This window comes from Meriones unguiculatus, chromosome 5 (genome assembly GCF_030254825.1).
Source record: "Meriones unguiculatus strain TT.TT164.6M chromosome 5, Bangor_MerUng_6.1, whole genome shotgun sequence".
In the NCBI taxonomy this organism is placed as follows: Eukaryota; Metazoa; Chordata; class Mammalia; order Rodentia; family Muridae; genus Meriones; species Meriones unguiculatus.
The window spans coordinates 109,365,454-109,387,592 of record NC_083353.1 but is presented as its reverse complement, the minus strand read 5'-3'; the positions used below and the strand labels follow the sequence as shown (position 1 = coordinate 109,387,592).

Below are 22,139 nucleotides of genomic sequence, written 5' to 3'. Positions count from 1 at the left end.
GAGGCTCCAGTGGGAGCCAGGGCCACCATTGGGAAAGAAACCAGAGATTCCTGGCTGCTGCAGCCTTACTTCTGGAACAATGCAGTTGAATTGCCCACCATCCTTCCTCCTCACGCTGTCTGCCCACAGCCCACAGTCTTGTAGATTCTCCCGAAAGAACAGGCATTGGGCTCCCAGGGGTTAGTATCCCCAGGGATCTGGTCACATTCATAGCCGTAGGCTAGAAAGAAGTCCAAAACACCCCTTCAAAGACAGCATCAGCGTGTGTCAGAGTTTTGTAGAACCTTTGAAAATGTTTTTGTGAGTTTGTTTTGTTGTTGTTCAGATTTTAGACTTCAATGAACATATTTTCTGCCACCCTTAGATTTCCCAAAAGGCTCAGTGAGTCTCTGTTAGGATTTTATCTTCCTTTTAAACTCGGACATTCTTTCACAGTCTGAATTTTATATTCTTCTAAACTTTCTAGCCCATGTTTCTCATAAGATCCCTGCAAGGAAGCTTTGACCTGCCTGGGAGCTGGTGTTCTACCTTTAGGCTGCTCTCTCTGTGTCCAGTGTTCAATGGTGATTGTCTCAAAAGAGACGGTTTTCTCCCAATCTCTTGGGCAACTGCAAGGCCCCCTCCTGGTTGCTCAGCAGATCCATTGCCATATGCCGATAGCTTTTGTTTCTGGGTGTCCCATCTGTCCAGTGGATCTGGAGCCAGGGCATTCAGTAGCTCTTCCCCGGCACGGTAATTACCCCTGAGACTGGCACAGAATTGGTTGGCTAAACCTAGCAATGAAATCACTACCATTCTATTTTGTCCTTCAAGTTGAGACCTAAAAATGAATTGCTGTTGTCTTGGTGGTTTTTCTTTCCTTGGAACCCTGCTGACAGCTCCCCCAGGATTCCATTTTTTGCTGAAGTTGAGTCCATTTCTAAAATCTCCTTTATTTTACCAAAGACTTAATTTGATCTTTCCACACTGACTACTCTCTTCAATTCTGTTTTGAAACGCACAGCCCACGTGGCTTTATTTTTCCCGCCTCACATTCCTGTGTTCCTCTCCTAGGACCTTATGACCCTGCAGAAGAAAGCCAGCACAACTTTATGGTTAAGCCATACTTTTCTTGCCCTGGGGTGTATGTCACTGGGACCTGCTGATCTGTATGTTCACATTTTTCAAGTGTTCCTTTTTATAGATAACTATTTTTACTGGATCATCGCTGCTTCTTAATTGTTCTGTGATTTTTTTTTTATTATTGTTCAGGGAAGATTTAAAATAGCACAGCAGCCCTTGAGCCCATGCATGAGCTTCCCGAAGCTCACGCCCTTGCTCCCTTTATCCACGAGATATAGATCACTGCCCCTGCCATTTTCTTCCAATATATATTTGTAAATTCTCCAAATATGTTTTCCTCCCTGTGAGAGCACTCAGAGCTGGCTTTGGCAGCAACCCCTACCACTCCCACATTCCCTTTTTCTACTGTTTTAGGAACCAGTGTGCAGGGCAGACTGTCAGCCTAGGATCCACATTGTGAATAGATAACTGGCATCTTTATGCTACAAATAAACACAAGAGAAATGCAGGTTTCACTTTATCTTTTTATGTCTCCTCCCCACCCCCAACTCTAGAAAGCTGGTTCCAGAGTAAGAAAGGAATTAACGATCTATTTGGTCTTGTTTTCCTCATTCCTCAACTCTCATTTTTTAGGTGCTCTGCTTTTCTATTTTTAATGTATTATTTAGGTTAGAAAATAACTTTCATTTCTCTTCTTTCAACAGCATTAAATCCACATCTCTAACGATTTGACAATTTTAAAAGTTGTAACTAGGGGCAGTTCAGTTTAGCTACCTTAACATGTAGCCACCGGAAGCCAGACTTTGGACAAGGAAATGGTATGGATACTTGGTACCCTCCAATAGCTCAGAGATTAGGAATGTTGGCCTGTCCCCGTGGTCACTGAATATAGCACCGGGCAGAGAACAATCCAGGAATCAGCTTTATTCTGAGTAGCCCAAGCCTGGGAAGGAGTGAGATGTCTTTCATCTGGAGAATGGATAAACATACAATGAAACACACTGTCCAGCAATACAAAGGATCAGAGCGGACTAAAGCGCAGCAGTGTGCTTGAACTCAGAAGCACTGTGCTTAAAGAACGATGAAGAAGGAATGGGCACACAAAGAGCCTCTTCTTCTGTGACTTTATCCGTGCAAAACTTAAAGGAAAGGCGAGCTATGAAGACAGAAAACAAACCAGCTTGTTGGGAGTTAGGGGCAGAAGCAAGAATGGACTACAAACAAAGACAAAGGGGCTGGTTGGGGGTGACACAGGGGAGGAAGTGATAGGTGTCACTGCTGTCCCCAAGAAGATACTGACATACACCTTCCACCACAGCACTCACCTCCATCCTCCTTAGAGTCCTGTCACAGTCAAGAGTTAACATTTCTCTGCCTCTCTTTTTTTTCTTGAGAGTAAACAGTTTCAATTAGAAGCCACAGACACCAACAGCCATCTAGCCTGTCATCTTCCATAAAGAGCCTGTGTCCCATGGGCAAAATAGTCATTCTGTGATGGTTTGGATCCTTATAAAAGAAGAGAAGATTCCGGGCATCTTATTATCTCTAAATGAAGAACCTCTCTCTGGAGTTGTGTTTTCGCAGTTGTCAGAGGCAATTGTTTGTTCAAACTCAGGTCTTCTGTTTGTTATTGCCACTACTCTCTATAGCAGCAAGATAAAAGCCCTCACAGATTCTGAATTCCTTACTTTGTCTTTATTTTCCAGAACAACGTACACTTGAAATGGATGCATCATTATCGCTTTCTGACGTGATGCCATGCTATGACAGGATGGACAATACCTTAGTGTCTGAAATACCTTAGTGTTTGTGGTTAAAACGCAGAGTGCACAGCATTTGGTTGAAAATACACACCGACGTCAGTGTGCCCCTGAAATGAAAGTCTGGTCTCTTATGTTTTTAGTCCCCATGTGAGGGCACTAACTGAAATGTGTGCAATTGCTGCTGTGGTGACTCGTCGGCCTTCTCCCGTTATTTTTCTCTCTAATGTCTTTTCTTTATTCTCTGCCCATCGTTATCCCTCCCCCCCCCCGCCCTTCTTCTTCTGTCTCATATTTCCTTGGCGGTGGAGATGTACCAGCAGAAGAGGACCCTTCCCCTTGTGCTTTGGAGACAGGCCACGGGCGACAGTGTCAGAACGGGACCGTGTGCAAGCCCGGGTGGGATGGGCCCAAGCATGGCATCACCAACTTCGACAACTTCGCCTTCGCTATGCTGACAGTGTTCCAGTGCATCACCATGGAGGGCTGGACAGATGTGCTGTACTGGGTATGCCGATGGGGTACTCAGAGGGTGGGCGAAGGGAGGGCCAGAGACCTCGCCTCACATCTCGTCTTCCTCTCCGTGATATCGGGTCGCACGTACCCACGTAAGCTGAGGAGGTGGTTGATGAATGTCTTTGATTAGTTCCAGGGCTTTCCTGAGGAACAAAGCGTAATGTGGCCATGTCCACAAGGTCTACCCCAACCTGAGTGATGGTCACCCTTAACTTGCCAACCACCGTATGGACCATGGCTGTGCAGCCGATGCTATGCAGATGAGCTGGGCTACACACATAGCTGGGCTCAACCCAGCTCCTCTTCCTGTTCTATAATTCTTTCTGCTCTTAACCTTTTCCTGTCTCTTACCTAGAAGGGAGCTATAGGCAGAATTCCTAGAGAAAAGTCGGAGCTGATCTGAAAGGAGACACCATAAAGAAAATTGATTTTGTGTAGAATTGTGCAGCCTGTGGCATGCTGCTATATTCTAACTCTCATGTTAGTCTTGACATTTTAGACTCCATCCAAGTCTCTCTCAGTGTCAGCCAGAGGCCCTGCTTCTTGTAGGATGCACATTTAGAAATACCACACTTTGAATACAGTATATTTCTACAGTATGTTTCTTTTAACTTTAAAAATGCCCCTCACAAGATCCAGCTGTCCATCACTGTTTTGCCACCTTTGAGTTCTTGAAGTGCCAGTAAATACACATACCATATTTGAGCTATCTTCATTCTGGCAAAGCCAAATCCATTATCTGGAGGAAAAAAAAACCCACAGAAAATATCATCTCTGTGGTATTCTCCACTTCAGCATGAAAAATGACTTGCCAGAATCCAGTGTTGCTCTTCAGAATTTGGGCGAATAAAGCATGCTGCCAGTCTTGAAAATACCATCATCCCCAAGTTTCTCAAATAGCCCAATCCATTTAGTCCTGGTGAAAACAGCTAAGAGGCTGTGTGCTCCTGTCTGCAAACTAGAACAGGAAGAGTGAGAGGGAAGCAGAGGAATGTCCCGTGCGCAATTGCCAGAAAGAAAAGCAAGGCCAAGAGAAGTGCTGAGTTCTCCCAGAATCCAAGCAGCTTTGTGCTGCACAGAGAGGTGGCTTCCCACTGTTTTCCAGGTGTGCCATCTCCTGTAAACGCAAAGCCTTTCCCTCCCCAGCCTTGACATCCTGTTAGCATGCCAGAGCCCAGGCTGCTGGGAAGCTTGCACCTCTCTCTAAGTGACTACTTGCAGCTTGCCTGTACCTTGTTTCCAGCAAACATTCACTGAGTGTCCTTGTGAGCTAGCGTGCTCTGGGCACTGAGGATTTGGTAACGGGGTAAGATCCAGTTCAGCCAAAGAAGCTCTGTCTTAGAATACGTGAGACTCTGAGCTGAGCAGCACCAAGGGCTATCATCTTGACGTGCTGTCACCGGACAACACTGAATGTCATCCATCCCTACCTCAAACTAAAACGAAACACCGGGACACATTTTCAGGCTTGATCTCGATGAGAACCTGGCCTTGTGTAATTTGAAAGGCAATGAGAAGGAAGTTGGATTTTCTATAGTTGGGCAAATGTTTCTATTTAGTAGAGCAGGTCAACTTCCTAGGTGGCCCTGACTCTTCCTTCTCCTTTGCATGAAGGACCATTTACTGTCTGTCCTGATGAGCCATGGACAGAAAGGTCTCTCTGAAATAGGCAGTTTCCACCCATAGGCCATGGTCCACATGACTGTGGGGGTGCTGGGCCCCATAGTCTCATCCTGGGACTCCTGGCGCATGCCTTCAGTCGCTGTGGGAAAGCTGGCTGTAGCATCACATTGAGGGCAGGTGCAAGCATGGGAGGATAAGTATAATTTACTTTGCTGATGGCCCTGGTGTGCTTTTCTGATCTTCCTTTATCACTCCCTCCCTCTCCCTCACTGCAAGTCATCGATACCATACCAGCCAGATGTGACCCCAAGATGCTGTCACAGTGACAGCCAGAGTGGGGACTGTGGAGAAGCACACAGCAGTAACTACCAATTTTCAGCAGCTGTGTTGTACCTTTTCTCCTGGGGGTTGGGGGGGAGCTCAGGCTGGGGACAGAAAAAAATTATCAGAGGTGAAGGCGCTCCAGGATCTGGGGATGTTTTTCACTTTGACATTCCCGGGATCTTTCTAAAATGATTGTACGTGTGCATATGTTAGTTGTGTGTGTGTGTGCATGCACGTGTGCACACACATGCACACATGTGCATACACACACACTCACATACAAACTGGGACTGTGCTTTCTGGTGGTTATTCATGATAGACGCACCTCCTAGCTCAGTGTTCCTGCCGTCAGGCAATTCCTCTAATTACTTTGACCTTTCTATGGCCGTTTCATTTTCTATTCTCTTTCTCTCCCTTCCTTTCTTTCCCTCAGGCAATCCTCCTTCCCAAACCCTAGGCTTGTATCACTAACCCAGAGATTCAAATATCAAAATGTTTTGGCATCAAGCATGGTGCTTTCTAAGTATAAGAGACCACCTCAGAGCTGCCTCCAGTGGTCCCTGGTTAGAAATTTAGTGTTCATAGAGGAAGTCCTCCAAGCTGTTGTGATGCAAGTTTCAGTTTGAAGCCCTAAAAATAGGACCAGCTGAATCTCCACAGTGCTCCCAGGATATTGCTAGATTTGAACCAGTCTGAAGTTAGTTCCCAGGGAATGAAGGATATGGGTCTTCCCCTCAGAGGAATGCATTTTCCTTCAAACATGAACTACAAGTCTAGAGGGCCCCAGAGAGGAGCAGTGATGACTCCTCTATGTAGGAATGAATGCAACCCCAAGCTGGGTTCATTTTAAACATTCAAACACATACGTAGAAGTTTCTAGAGAAAAGAAACTAAACCAAAACTCAGCCTTCCATGGAGATTCTTCAGGAGATGACTCTTTAAACCAAAGCCTCTCCATATGCTCCAAGAATGCTCAAGTGCCAGAAGAAGAACAACAAGAACAAGAACAAGAAGAATCAACAAGAGAAAGAACAATCTAGGGTCAAACAACACCCATAGGTTCTCTGATCTTTTTTCAGATGTGAGATTTCTTTAACCTTTGAACCAAATAGCTGCCTGACACAGAGAATCTGCTACCTAAACAGTATCATGCAGGATTATAAACAGAGTACTGAAGAGAATTAGCATCTCAAAGCCTTCATCTACTTGCTCACTCATTCATTCGTCTATCCATTCAGCCATTCAGTTTCACGTCATTCGTTTTACTAATATTAGATGAATTCTTGCAGTTCAACAATTCAGTTTAACAAATATTTATCGAGCATTTCTTATGTTCCCAGAAGCAGGGATAGCATTGGGTGAGGGACAGAGAGGAATAAGACCTGCCTTCCAGGAGTTCAGAATATAAGGCATGCCATATTTACAAAGGGGTGGAGCTCCCTGGTAGAATGGCAGGGTTGCCCAGGAAATAGACCACTCTGGAGGGCATGGGAATTTTGGTCCTGAGGATAGACAAGGAGCCAGAGGACAGATGCTTCTGTCTTGGAAAAGTATAAGACAGCTTTGAATGTTGAAGTAAAGTGTGTTTTAGTGTCTTAGCAAGGCCAAGAAAGCACTCGGGCACCGAGAGCACTCTTGCTCACTGTCTGCTGGCTGTGGGCTACAATCTCGGGCACCATCTAGCACTGTCTATCTGCAGCAGCTCTTCCAGCTGTGAGCCAGCTGTTCCCAACATGGTGCTCAGGCTAGGATGTCACTCTCTCTCTGCTCATATCCTCCCCCACGAGGTCGGGACACAAGTCCGTCTGCTCTCTGAGGTCGATTGGATGCACGCAGTTTGATTTGCTGGCTTGCCTGCTCTTGTTGTCTTCTCCTACCTGAATGATCCTCTTCCTGTTTCCACTGCCTGGGGGATTTTCAACAAAGAATGAGTAGGTGCATGGGGCTGGGGCAGGATTCAACTTGCTTTTTATTCTGTGACCCATGTGGTGGGCATTCATGTTTCGGGCAACATGGGTCATCAAGAGCTATATCCCTGAGAACACTCGCTCACACTAGAGACACTGAATAGAAAGCACCATGGGTTTTATAACTCGCACCTGCCCTTGGTGGGAAATGGCCTCTCTTGCTACTTGTGGAAACCATCTAGTCTCTAGATCCACAGACCTTGTGATGAGAAAGAGAGGGTACACATAGTGTGAAAATCCATGGATATCAGCCTGGATCAGAGAGGCCTTGGGAAGGTCATGGTGGAAATATGACACACACCCCCATCCCCATTCCCTGAGAAAGTTAGTGGTGGATTTGAAGGTACAAGGTAGGGATCCTTTTACCCAGTTACATGCTACTTTGGGAAATGTCTTTGGTATTTTTCTTTTTATTATTCCCGTTGTTCAGTGTTGGTTAAATAGGAAGGCTCTGTGTTTGTTTCAGAAAAAAAGGAAGATCCAACATAGTTTCAGGTCTGGGGTCCTCAGCACTGCTGACTTAAGGCACGAGGTTGACAGCAAGCTGGGTCCCTTCCTGATGAGGCTTTATTATTCTTTTCTGCTGAGTAGATCTGTTCCCCAGAGTGGAGATAGAAGTCTCACCACTCCAGCATCGCCCTGCTAAAAGAGGCTGCCTCCACTGTGTGCTCTCCGCCCAGTCTGCCCAGAGAGCAGGTGGCTTAGAAGAAGAGGGAACAACAAAGGGGTACTTTCTTTGCAGACTGAAGAATCTCCCTCAGATGGCTGTCTGCTCAGGCATGGTGGGCTAAGACTCCCGAGAAATGCTCCCAACCTCTCACCTGCCTTGAACCCCTAAAACACCTATGGAGTCAAGGAAGAGATCAAAGCAGAGATACGGGATGAGGTGTGGAAACTCTGAGTTTCCTCTTTACGGCCCTGGCTTCCTGTGGACCACCCTCTTCAGATCTCTAGCTCTAGCCACTGTAGTCCTTGATGAAGCTAAGCTTGTGTGACCCAGAGGAAAAGACCCCCAGGCTACTCAAGAACCTCACAGTACCTTTAAGGCCAAAGGGCTTGTGTGGCCTGGAGGACTGTTTGGGGGGAAGGAATCCTTTCGAAGGAAGGTAGAGAAGGCCACTAGCCCTGCCTAAGACTCCCTGCCTGCCCAGGCTCTGGAGGCAACTCTGCTCTGTGAGACCCAGCTGGGGAGAGCATGTCAGCACCTGCTGGAGCCGCTGCCCATACCCCAGGGGACAAGTAAAGGCACACTGCTCACAACAGCCCAGGTTACCTTCTGTCCTTTGGGGTTGACATAGACCAAGTCAGAAAAGTTTTAAGAGTAGGTTGGTGACACCAAAGCTGGATGTGGGCTCCGGGGAGGGTGTGGGGGGACACACTCCTGGATAGTGCCCAGAGTTCTTTCTGTCTGCCTGTTTGCTGGTTACAGTCTATCGTCCTCACCAGTTTTTCCCCGGCCCTTCCCGCTCTCCCTACACACCACAGAAGCGCTCAGAGCAGTGGTTCTCAACCTTCCTAATGCTGCGACCCTTTAACACAGTTCCTCGTGTTACGGCGAAATCATTTCCATTGCTACTTCATAACCATAACTTCGCCGCTGTCGTGAATTGTAATGTAAAACCACGTGTTTTCACGTGCCCTTAGGCAACCCCTGTGAAAGGGTTGTTCAATCCCCAAAGGGGTTGTGACCCACAGGTTGAGAGCCACTGGCTTAGAGGAAAAGCCGCAGCCCCGCTTCTGATCCCTGTTAACCAGTAATTGAAGAAGGAAAGCCGGAAAGATACTCATAGCCTAAGGCCCGGGTCTTCCTAGAGTCCCCTCCTTGCCAGGTGCCTAGCACTCCAGCTGTGGTTGCCTCCCACCTAGTTCCTTCCCTACAGTCTCAAGTCCAAGGCTATACCCACGTCTTGCCCCTCCCACAGAAGCACTCGGTGATGTTGTGTGGATGTTGTGTGGGCAGGCAAAAGGCCCGCCCCGTGCTACAGCGGCCTGCGCAGGCCCTGGCACGGCAAAGCCACGTGGTTTGGTACACACCTCCCTTGCGTTTCTCTCCCTGGTCCCATTTCATCTTTCCTTCTTGTGCCGGCTGCTTTTGCTTTCCTCCTCCCGGCATGAAGGCATGCTGAACTTCCAGTTGTACCTGGTTTCCTTTGCACTCTTGGCTGGGCAGATTCCTCCTGGTCAAGGAAGGGCCCTGGGAACAGAATCTGCATAAAGACTGACTGCCCTACCTCCGCTAACCACTGCTGCTTGGCTGGGTATTCCTCTCTTCCCTTCCCTCCTGTTCTATGGCCAGGAAGGCTTTACAGTGGTCTACATGGTTCTAACAAGGGTCAAGTCCTTGGTGGAAAACAAACAAACAAACAAACAAAACAAAACAAAACCTACTGCTACCACAGGGCTATTTGGACCCTGGACTTTCTTCCTGCTCCATAGCGCCCTCTGCTGTCAGTGACTCTAGTGTGCAAAGTCCACACAACCCTGTCTCACAGGGCCATTGCTTCCTCAGCCTCACCCAGCAGTCTTCTCTACTTCCTGCTCCTAAGGTGACAGGTAGGGAACCCGCACAGTTATAAAGCGATAAATGCCATGGAAGAACAGACCAAGGGGCGTGGGGTTGGGGATGCTCGAGAAACTCTCAAACTGAATCGCACTGCAGCGTGGAGCTAGGTGGGGAGCTCTTCCTCGCTGACCCAGTTCAAGCCAGCAAGCTTGAACTCGAGTTTTACACACGGTTTCTAACTATAAGACAGACAGCCATTCGGAGCAGCAGGTCTCTGAGTGCTCCTCCATCTTTAGCCCCATCACATAGAGAACAACACGTCTGTAACCCAAACGAGGACCAACAGTAGAAATCACGTTGCGGCAGCAGTTACCCGATTTCCTTATTCCTTAGGACGATCACTTGGGGTGACAGTGACTATAATCATAAATGCAGACGCGTGAATTACACTGAACACCTAGGAGACAAGACCCCGAACCTGCTTTCGCTGCTTGTCCCCAATTGTCCCAGCATTGGCCATCTTGGGGCCCCATGAAGTGGAGATGCGCAATCGTGCCCCCCCCCCACATAACACTTAGTAGCATTTAGACAATGACACAGATCAAGGGTCCACAAGCTCTGCCATGTACCCCCACATCCAGCCAACCTGTGGTGCTTGCAGAAGCGGATTGATGGAACCACCCCCAGAGCTCCGGGGTGAGACGCAGTGTGGCATTTCTAAATGTGAGCACCTAATGGTGTCGGTGCCTGAAGCCACACTTTGAGAATGGCCAACGGGAGTCAGTCAGGAGGCTGGTAGCCCAGGAATCTAGAGTTTCATCAGCTTGGTTCATCAAATACAACCTTGGGGCTCATTTTTAGTAAACCAGAGGTAACATGTGTTTAATGCTTGGAAAACATCAGAAGAAAGGATCTGAGGCTCTGGATCGGAACTGTTTCCTTCTTGATAGAAACACTGTCCTGGGACCTGTCTTCACACCCCTGCCTGCCGGAAATGTAGGGTTGTCTGACAACCACTTCCAGGAGCTGTAGGGGGAGGATGGGAGTCAGTGGACAGGAATCCCTCACAAGATGCTCCCAGCAAACACTCACAGCCCTGTGGGGCCAGTTTTGGCTCCCGTTGCCTCCAGTTCCTGCAGGGGCCTGTGGCTTGCTACAGAGTGTCCCCGCCAGTCCACCAGCTACAGGCTCCGTGCCTCTTCCATCTAGGCTGTGGTGTCAGGGACAAGGCCTTCTCTGACACACAAGGCAGGGGGAGTACCACCTTTCCTCGCCCATTTGCTTGTGACGCACTGAGGTCAAGCTCTCTACCGCCCAGACTCCGGGAAGGAAGACCACTTTCTCATGTGATGTAAGCTTCGGTCTCCAGCCCTGCCAGTATGGCTGGCCCTCTTCACAGCCCAAGGTCAGCCCGCCTCAGGGTACATCTTAAGATTTAATGGTCACAAATGAACCAAATGAGCTAAGCCCACTCCAGGATGGAAACAAAACAAACAAAAAATAAAATAAAATAGACAAATGTTTTGTGAGGTGATCCACCTTTCTAGACAAATGAGTAGGAAAAACACTAGGGAACTATTTCTTTTCCAGAAAATAAGACAGCAGGAAGAGTTAGGCAAGATCTCCCACCCAAACCCCAGAGACCCTGATAGCTTGGGTCAAGGTTTTCGAGAAGGATTTTGAGTAGGGACGAAGCCCAAGATGGAGGCAGCTTCTGATCCACTTAACTAAAACCAGCCCCTTTGCCTCTTGTGGATCTGTTCGCACTCCCTACCTGTCTGTCTTGCCCTCCACTTTGCTTGTTCTGTCCTAACTCTCCTTCATCTTTCCAGATGCAAGACGCTATGGGCTATGAGTTGCCCTGGGTGTATTTTGTCAGTCTGGTCATCTTTGGATCCTTTTTCGTTCTAAATCTGGTTCTCGGTGTTTTGAGCGGGTAAGCTGACCATTTCTGTGTCCTCTTTACCATGCAGCCGAGCAAGGTCCCAGGTTCCACTGCGTTCAATGCACAATCCTCAGAGACAAGACCCTACCAGGCCCAGGAAAACGGGGAAAAAAAAAAAATTCCATGCAAGCACAGATTCTGACCATTGGCTGCCCAGGCAGTTTAGCCTGAGCTGCACCATGAGGATCCCGGGTCCCACGCTGCTCAGCTCAGCGTTGGGGAGCCGGTGGCTGGCGCTTGGCCGTGCTCGGTTGCTGTGTGTGCCTGACTAACTATCATTCCATTCTTCCAGGTCAATGATGCCGTAGGAAGGGACTGGCCTTGGATCTATTTTGTTACACTAATCATCATAGGGTCATTTTTTGTACTTAACTTGGTTCTCGGTGTTCTTAGCGGGTAAGCAGGACCAAGGAAATGGTCTTGATTTTTCCATTCATTTGTATTTCATTCTCTCTGCTATTCCTGGCACTCTTCTGTTTCTGGCTCTGATGAACCTGGGATAAAGGGTCACTCAGGAGCCTTGAAGTGAAGGTCCTTGGCCTGACTGTGAGGAGGGTCAGATGGATGGGAGTTAAGTCATAGGTGTGGGTGACAGACCTTGAAGAAGGGACACCCATTCCCACCCCTGCCCCACCACACACTCTTAAGATCTTCCCAGAGCCCCACTAGCTACCCAAGAAGGCAGGCAGCTTACCCTTGTGCCCACCTCACTCAGCCTGGGGAGCAGTGCAGTAAGAGCCTTGAGCGGGAAGAACCTCCCAGCAGGAATGCGAAAGAAGGTTGGCACGCACACGCAACACTCACAGTGCCCTTGGAGGTAAACGCTGGCCTGATCTCACGAGCCAGCTATCATCTGCAGGCAAATAATGCAGGTTTCAAACCACATTTGTGGAGTAAACAGGCCAGACAAAGGAGAATTCGGCTTAAAATACGAGTAGGAATGGGAGGAGAGCTCAGTGGCAGAGTACTTGCCTAGCTAGCACGTACATGCCCTGTTTCCCATCCCAGCACTGTCAAAAGCAAAGACAGCCAAAAGTCTGTGACGTGTGTGTCTCTGTGCGGGTACACATACATATCTATGCAAACAACTACAGGCTGAAAGTCTAATTCTCATTTCAAGGCCAAGCAGTCCATCACTGATGCTTACCTTTCTGAATGCAGGAGACACCTAAGTGTTTAAAGCCACAGGTTCTTATGGGGCTATAGATAAGGCATCATTTATCTTCTTTTAAATCTGTCTAGATGGCCACAAATATAAGTCTACCTGTTTTCATCCCATGGTAAGATGCAGTTTGAAGCAGAAGAATGGCTCCTGGCTGGGGTTTCAAGACCCCAAGGATGTCTATCTTCTTATCATGGAGACCTGGGGTGTTTCCTCAGCCACTTATTTTTCACTAGCTCATGCCAGCCATGCCAAGACCTGATACCTAAATGCTCCTGGTGACCCTCTGGGCCTCTAATGGGGGAACCCACCTACTGTCTTTGTTAAAGAGGGTGGTCAGGGATCTGTTTCTGCTCTGCTTGGACAGACCAGCTGCTTTCATAGTCTTCCCAGGTACCTAGGGACTTCCTGCTGGGGGCAGGTCAGGAAGAAGGAAGGAGGCACTATCAGTGCAGACTTGGTGGGGCTCTGCCTCCCACCATGGCCAGGGCATGGGGTTCAGTCTGGAATGGGGTAAAGAAAAGAACATAATTCCTCCTTATCCCTCTTATGACCCTGGATGGCATCTTGCCTTTTGCCAGGGTGAGCCCACATAGGAGAGCAGGGTGAAGGGGAGTTGGAGTAATATATGATGCTCCTAGTTAGCTGCCTGGAGGTGGCAGGGTTTGTTTCTGTCTTCCAACACAAGAAAATGGCCCCTTGTTTATACACGAGTCTCACAGACAGTGCTGGAAAAAAAAAATCAAACTCATTATCTCCTTTCAAGACAGAAATTTGGCTGTTCCTAGCTCTGTATTTGCTGGGTGCAAGATATCTGGCAACCTCATCCTTTTCCCATGTCAAAAAGAATTATGAAGATAACATCCACTCATAGGTGGCTGTCATAGAATGAACAGGAATGTCTGTGTAGAATTAGCACAAGGACTAGTGTGCAGTCCATGCTCAGCAGCAGTGCTGAAGCTGCACTGACTACTTGGACTTTTAAAGATGAGTAACACAAGCTAAGGGATGTCACTTTTCCGGCAATCAGCAGACCTAAACCTAGAGCCTTAGTTTGGCTCCTGTTTGCTTATCACTGCCCGCTGGATCTATGCTGAATGAGCTTGGTTGTAGCAAAGCCCAGTGCTCTAAGCCAAACATAGATAGATAGATAGATAGATAGATAGATAGATAGATAGATAGATAGATAGATAGATAGATAGATAGATAGATAGATATCAGCTTCAGTTTCCTTTTCTCCCCTCAGATGTTAGGAACCAAATCTTAGCATGTAAAATTCCTGTAAGAACCCAGTAATGGAGATTGAGTACTAGACTCCAGAGGCCCCTTCTTCACCCACAGCCATTGCCACCCCTATCTCCCAGAGCCAGAGCCAACCCGCTGGTGTCGAGTCAGAGAGGCTGAAGGAGTAGCTGCTGATGCTGTCAGAAAGGTCATTTTGAAACCACACCTTGGTAGATCAAATGTGGATAGATTGCATAATCCACAATTTTGACCCTTGAATGGTTTTCAGAACATTTAATTGGTATGGGACAGGAGTATAGAGGCTCTTTAACCTCTGCACATGTGGACCAGAATTCGTTTGGTCTGTTCTGGAGCCTTCTAGCACCTGAACATTCTCAAAGTTACAGCATGCTTCTGGAAGCTCCAGAAACATCAATGGACCCTCTGCCCAGCCATGGAGGTATCTGCAAGCAGCTGTCTACACTTCTGGCTTTTTGTCAAGGGCCAGTTATTATTAAATGTATTGCCTCTAACCTGCTCGGTGACAAATCCAGAAACAAGTTCCAGTTGATTGACCACACCGGTGATGGTCTGAAATTGGCATCCTGATTTATCAGGACAACAGTGTAATTGTTAACCACAGTATTGGAGACGGACCCAATACTCATCAGCTAGACCTCAATTAGACCAACCATACAGAATATTCAGAAAGTCTTAGAACCCGTGAAATGCACTATCCCAAGGACAGCATCAGCGGTCTTCCCCATACCCTGTCATGGCCTAGGCTCTGCATATCTCGTATGTTCGTTTATTCAGTGCTCATGACAGCTCCATGAACTGGATGCTACTCGTGTTTCCATTTCACAGACAAAAAGAATAAGATTTAGATGAGGAAGCTGCAACTTTGAGAATGTTCAGGTGTCATACATCTAGAAGGCTTCATTCTGATGAGGTTGCACAGAACACGCAGTGTGAAAAACATGCAGCTCTTGGACTCTTGTCAAAAGTCGTCCCATGTTAATGCAGTGATCCGCACACCCACCCAATGCAAGACACAGGTCTGGCATCGGTACAGGCAACAATTGGATTAGAATTGCTTTTTCCTCCAGAAATTCCAGCCCCCAACCTATTAGAATCAAAACAGTGACTGGGAGACTTTCGAAATTGCATCTGAAGCTGTGGGTAACTGTCCCATCCCTTTCCATACCAGGAGACAGGAGTATCTTCTTGCCTAAAAAGGCTGAGGCCCTGACGGGTGGGAGAGTGACAGCCTGAAAATACATCCGGGACATGATGGATGGACTGTTAAAACAGAACATCCAGACCCAGAAGGAGGCCGCTGCATGCCCTAGCAGGAAAAGGAGAGGTGGCCACACAGAGTTGATGCTCATCGTTCAGTGGATGTGTTCTGCCAAATCACAATGCACCGGTGAACACCAGGCCACCAATGCAAAGTACATCGTTAGATTCCTGCTCACGAGTACCTGGTCACATTGGCAACCAACGTAAACATAGCTCTATGTGTGTTTCTGCACATGAGTTATTTAGTAGCTAGCACCCATTTGTTAACATTAGACCCACAGCACCAGCACTGTAACCCATGCCTGAGTGAGCTTAATGAAACACACGTGTTCTCCATTAGACACGTGACAGTGTTCTCCGTGGAGCTAGGCTTGGGGCTGTTTAAACAGTGGAATCTCTAACAACAAGCCCAAAATTACAACAATAAAAATGGCACTAAATAGACCATAAATAAAGACATTTGCTTATGTTATGAGAACTGAGCTGGGGAGAGCACTTCACTTTTTCTGACCTTAGCAGGAAGCATGTAACATGTTTTGGTTTTCTTTTTCTTTCTTTCTTTTTCTTTTTTTTTTTTTTTTTTTTTGCCATTACATGCATATCCATATATGAATGTTGTTTAAAGTGCCATTAGTATTGATTTGGGAGTTGCAAACAGATTTTAGCAAACCCAGAAATAGAAGAGTTATTATTTATCTGCTCAGTATTTATCTGCCAGTACCCGATGGTCAGAGTGAGCAGTCCCACCCCACACCCTGTTGTGTGCTCTCTGTAAGTGAGCATCGGCCACCCCTTCTCCCATATTGTATCTTGGCCATTGCTAGTGACAGAAGCACTCCCGCCCACCTTGTGACAAATCCCAACAGTAGTCTGTGGTTGTCTTGCTGGCTCTGACCCCTGAGCTGGGCACACCCTGTCAGGCTGGAATTGCATTAGCTCAGTCTACAGAACAGGCACATGGTGGGGGATGTCCAGGAGAGGAAAGCACAGCAGGGGCTGCCCCCTGGGTATCACCACCATGTGCAGCCCGGAGTCCCTGTGGCTGCGTCCCTGCCCGTTGGGCTATCAAAGCCCCCCATGTTGCCTCGGTGCCCAGGCCACATCTGCCGCCCTTCTGCCACAGTGTGCAGGAGCAAAAAACGGGCAAGTCCCATAGAATCTTGCAGGTATCCTCTTCCTCTTTGTTCCCTGTGACTGTTTAGTTTTCCTACAGATCTGGAGGTTCAGACAGCGAGTTCCCACCTCCTAATGGCAGCTGAATCCCGGGACTGCTCTAGCTCTGTAAGGAGGATGGTGGGCGTGTTATAACCAGAGCTTGAGCTCTTAGAAATTATCCAGGAGAGCTAAAGGTCTTTCTTAGCAACTTTACCCCTTTGAAACTCACTCAAACCCACTCCAGGAGAAAGGGGCAAAAAAAAAAAAGGCATAAAAGGCATATGGGTGTAGGCAGAGAGATTGCAGGAGAGGGTCCTGGGATGCATTTCTTACGTTTATTTACATAAGGAGAGAGGTGCACTGTGGATCTATTGTCTTTAGGGAGTAAGGTCAAGGCGGGGGCGGGGGACAGCTTCACCATATATAAGATAAGAAGGCAAGGGGGAGGAAGACTGGCATCTTTCCATGTCCACCCCAACAACAAAAGCAGGATGAGCCAGTTCCTACCTTCACTGTGATCTCTCAATCCAGTGACTCTTCCCTGGCATCCAGCTTCCTGGGAAGGAAATAAAAGTACCCACTGGTTGGCAGGAAGCCCACGAAATAGCAAGTTCAATCCAATTATAATTGGACTCAATCAGATTTGGGAAGAAAATTCCATCCAAACCAGAGCATCGTTAAGGAGGTACTTGAGAGCCCCAATTCTCCCAATTCAAATATTCCCTAGGCTCCTCCCAGCCCTCAACCCCATTTCACCACAATGGTGATTGCTGAACCCTGAGCTCTGCTGAATACCACAAACACTAGTCGGGTGGTATGTGGCAACAGAGCCCCCCACATATGACGCTGGCCTCACCTGAGCCTTTTGTCCTCCGGGGTTTGTTGGTGACATGACTCTCCCCAAGCTTCCTTGTCCTCTAGAGCGCTGAGCTTTGCACAGAAGTCCTGTTGAGTTGGTTTCCACAGCCTGCTTTCCTGAATCAGGTGCTTCCTGAGAACAGACACAGGAGCCATGGCCCAGGGATTACTCAAGACACCAGAGAATTAACATGCATTCCCCACCAACAACCCCATAGTGGCCAAAGGGTGGGGGGCGAGGGGGGTAGACAGGCAGGGGCTCAGACCTGCATCAGCAGCTAAGAACTAGCTCATCTGTTGTTGCCTCTGCTCCAAGCCTTATCCTTTCGTAAAGTGAGTTCATAGTTAGAAAAAAAAAAAAAAAAAAAAGGACCACATCACAGACAATCAAGAACTTCCTGTAAGTCCCTGCAAACTACAATGTCTGCTGACTATTGCTTTAAACTGCTACACTGGCTTTAATGTCATCTTCATTTTACATATTTTTCTATCCTGGACAGATTGCATTAACCCAAAAGGCAGGCCCCAGGGCATTTTCTTGTGTTTGGAATCCTTATAGGTATCCGTGTGGTTCAAACTCCCTCCAGGCATGCTAAGAACAGTAGAGGGGATTGTAGCCATAGGAACCTAGATTGAGATCAAAGCTGCTGGGGGGGGGGGAACGCTAGACAATGGGAGATATTGGTAAATATTTGCCATTCTTCTGTGGGGAAATACTCTTATCAATTGCCCTGGCTGGTTTTCATGATGTAAATATTCCAAATTTGGCTCTTATCATATTATCTAAGGAGACATCACTGAAACCAGAGTTGGGAGGAAAAAGCATTACTGGCTCTGAGACCCCAGTGCAATTAAGTGGTCTCTATCATCACTGGGTCCTAATAATCTGTGTCATTTGAAGGTGCTTTGTCGTTTCTCTTAAAAGGTGTCACCTATTCCCGGGTGACACACGTTTCCTTGCTGTAAAGGGCCATTAGAATGACTATTTGGAGAGAGGTGTCCCTGTCTTTGGAGAATAGCTGTTATTCACAGGCAAAGCCTGTTATGATCCAGAAAGTGAGTGAAGCGCCCTCATCCCCTTAGATTTTCCTGGCCTGTGCCACGAGTATGCTCTCACTGCTCCCCTTTCTTGTGAGAGTGAAGACAGAACTGGGTGATGGAGATAGCTGTCTCTAGAAAAGGGGTGACTTGGGCAGGGTTCTCCCCACAAAGCAATTAACAGCTGCCTTGTCTCCCCTTCTCTCTATCTTTCCTCCTGGCTGATCCTTGCGCACTGCCCTGCCCACTCCCCAACCCCTCGCACCAGAGAGTTTTCCAAAGAGAGGGAGAAGGCCAAAGCCCGGGGGGATTTCCAGAAGCTTCGAGAGAAGCAGCAGCTGGAAGAAGATCTCAAAGGCTACCTGGACTGGATCACGCAGGCAGAAGACATCGACCCCGAGAACGAGGACGAGGGCATGGACGAGGAGAAGCCCCGCAACAGTGAGCAGCCATGTCCTTTCTCTTTGACTGGGGTCTGGGGTGGGAAGAGCAGTGAGCGAGCAGATGTTCCACACCAACCTTTCTTTCTAGCCCAGAGCTGATGATTCCGGGGAACATTCTTCTCAATGGTTACTGTCAGTTGCTACTCCTAGGCGTCAGTCAGACGGGGGAACCAGTGCCACTAGTGTGGAAGACCTCACATCCCATTTAGAAGTTTCGACCTGAAAACAGGTCGAAAACAGGTTGGGTTTGTGCTAAAGTGAGAAAGACCTGCCTCTCCTGTGGGCTCTTAAGGCAGGGGCAAGAACCCTGCTGTTTCTCTTTGGGAGCAGTTTCCACTAGCCAGCTGCTTGGAAAGCTGTGTCCCTGAGCAGGATTCTCTCCACACTGGCAGAAGCCTTCCGGGTCCCCCTCAGATTTCTCTACAGAAATCAACATTTCTCATTGAGTAGGTAAGTTATAGTCAAGGATCTGAGGAAATGCTTCTGGAAACATTGGAGGAAATGCAGAGGACTTCCACAGAATCCATTTAGATAAAGACACGGACACAGAGCCAAATCACTTCCTCTGGGCTTTCTTGTGGCAGATTGCCAGAAAGCCTACAACCAGGATTAAAAAAAAAAAAAAAAAAAAAAAACTGGGACCAACAGGTGACTGTAAATGTTTAAGATAACAAATCACGGAAAGTAAAACTTTAATCTGATTCACTCAGTAGCTTTCGAAGCGGGACCCTTCCACTAGTGGCAGCAGCTGAAACATAGTAGAAATGCAAAGACTTGGGCTCCTGCCCAAACCCTCTAACTAAGGAGCCTGAGGGTGAGTTAGCCAAAGGTTGTGATGCTTGGTAAGTCTTAGAAGCTTCGGGTTAGCTCTCATGAATGTGTTTCCTGTGACCTTGATCTTTGTGGATCTAATATTCCTCCTGTTCTGTGCTCAGCTTTTGTCTTGCATCTTACATGTTTCCATAGTTGCATTTCTGTCCTTTCAAGCAGCATGATTTAAAAACAGACAGATTTTCCTCAGACATTGGGCGCCCAGAACACAGAGCCATTTGGGTGAGGACAGCAAGGCAGAGTCTGCCTCTCAACAGGGAGGGACTCAGAAAGAGGTTCTGCCAGCATGAGAATAGGTGGAGAAAGACAGTAATCGGTACTAGCAGACTCTGCTCTCTCTGCTCCAAAGACTGGCGCAATAAATCTATCAACTGCTCCCTTCCTGAGAGCCCTGCTCAAGGTACAAAGACAAAATTAAAACACATAAACAGCGAGGGATTGGTAACGATGTAATTTAATAACCCAAGGAAGCCTTCACGCTCCGCTAAGTAGTTTTGCAAACTGGAAGATGCGGCCTTTGCTAGAGTATTACAATGAGCAATGATACCGCCGAGGGTTTTTCTGGAAAACTGCATGGCGGCTTCTGTTACATTGTTGATGGAACTGCAGGGTAGTTGATTACTTGGTGGCATTTGAGTGGAATTGGAAAAAAGTGACTTGGCCTGTGAGTCACAGAGGAGCTCACAGGGCGTAAATGTCTTGGCTCTCTTCCTGCCTTTGCTCAGAATTAATCATGATAAACACTTTGTTAGAATGCGTCCTATAGAAATGGATAATATTTGCTACGTGTTTCAAAGCCAGTTGCTCTTCACAGAAGTGCATCATTATGTTGTTCCCTGTTAAATTAAGAACTTCCAAGAATGCAGGCTGCTCTTCCATCTTGTCCCTTCTACCAATGAGTTCCAAAGAGAGTTCCCAGCATGGAGCATACCTTGCTATTGGAGCAGATTCTAATGACAGGCGAGCCCAGTACCTGTTCATTGCCAAGGTTTCCTGAAGCCAAAACATTGGCAGGGTTTGACTTCAGAGACTCACCTCTCCCACATACTGTTTTCTTATGGCTGGAGGAACATTTGGAGATTGCGTCTTGTCCCTGGCCAGCCCTATCCTAGGATGACTGGAGTGGGGTTCTAGATCCTACATAAATGAAAATGTTGGAGGAAAGGGAGGGTGGGTCACGGGGGCAACGAGCCAAAGAAGCAAGAAATGGAAGTAGTTAACCATGATGAAGGGGATTGTGGGACTCAAGAACAGAGCTGAAATGAGTTCACAGGATTCCCAGTAAATGTGGAGTGGATGTGATTTGATTATGAACTTCAAGGAAGACCTCGCAGAGAGAAGGCTCTAGTTTACTCATGGGTGGATACAGAGATGAGCTGGATTCTATGTTTATATACAGTTTGCTGTTTATATATATTTACTTGCAGAAAAGGCAATTCTGTGGCTTGGAAACCATGTCCTTCTCTTTAGGACTTCCTGATTTGACCTTTGAAACAAATACATTGGGAGAAATCCTTGTGATTTAGTTAGTGTAGCTCTAGTTTTTGAAACGTCTAAAAGATTACACTGCGGGATTTTTTGTTGTTGTTCAGCTCAGAAACAAAGTTGTGTGTGTGTGTGTGTGTGTGTGTGTGTGTGTGTGTGTGTGTGTGTGAAATAAAGTGCAGGAAACTGTGTGTGCATGATAAACAAGAAACTGTGCGTGTGTGTACGCGCACATGAGTGAAAAGTGTATTCCTGTGTGTGGATGTATGCATACACCTTTACATGCATATGAAGAACAGGGGTCAACCTCAAACATCATCCATTAGGACCCACCCACCTTGTTTTCTTGGACAGGGTCTTTCACTGGGACCCAAGGCTAGCTGATCCAGATGGTTAGCCCGAAAGCTGTAGGGAATCGGCCTGTCTCCACTTCCTCGTCACTAGGATTACAAGCACTTGCTGAACAAGCACTTTACCAACTGAGCTGGTGCCCCAACTAGCATCCCTATCGGCACAGACCAGGGGCCCCTAGTGCAAGTCACTTGGAGGCAATGCTGGTGGCACTGGGGGGACAACTCAGAGACACATCTTACTGCAGTAGCTGAGCAAACCTGACAGGAGCCATCAGTCAACTCTCCTAAGAGAAGATACAAAGCCAATGAAAGGTGGAAGAATTAGAAGTTGGAAGATAACAGAGAGAAAGCATTTAGTCGGGAGGCTTTCCCTTAAAAGATGAGAGAAAATTAAGAAAACTACATCTAAACAGTTAACTCTATATAAACAGACTCTGGTTATTCTTACCAGCCAGCCAGCCATAAGTGAAAGGTCAATTCTCTCGGGCACTGTTGTTGGCACTGATGATAAAGCAATGAACAAAGTGGTGAAAACTCCCTGCCTTTCTAGAGGTTCTGTTCTAGTGGAGGGGTAGAGAATAGTCTAAA

At 47.3% G+C, this 22,139-nt stretch overlaps 1 protein-coding gene across 5 annotated transcripts in view; it reads left to right on the top strand.

The window, feature by feature from the left end:
• Nucleotides 1-22,139, top strand: part of Cacna1c (calcium voltage-gated channel subunit alpha1 C) — a 483,983-nt gene that overhangs the window by 320,825 nt on the left and 141,019 nt on the right. For 4 of the 5 annotated variants that reach the window (XM_060384021.1, XM_060384018.1, XM_060384016.1 and 1 more), the window contains 3 exons: nucleotides 3,134-3,330; nucleotides 11,588-11,691; nucleotides 18,708-18,880. In XM_060384021.1, the coding sequence (XP_060240004.1) occupies nucleotides 3,134-3,330; nucleotides 11,588-11,691; nucleotides 18,708-18,880 (474 nt within the window). Of the gene's footprint in view, nucleotides 1-3,133; nucleotides 3,331-11,587; nucleotides 11,692-11,992; nucleotides 12,097-18,707; nucleotides 18,881-22,139 lie in introns of all 5 variants that reach the window. The other variant, XM_060384019.1, reaches the window with a different exon arrangement.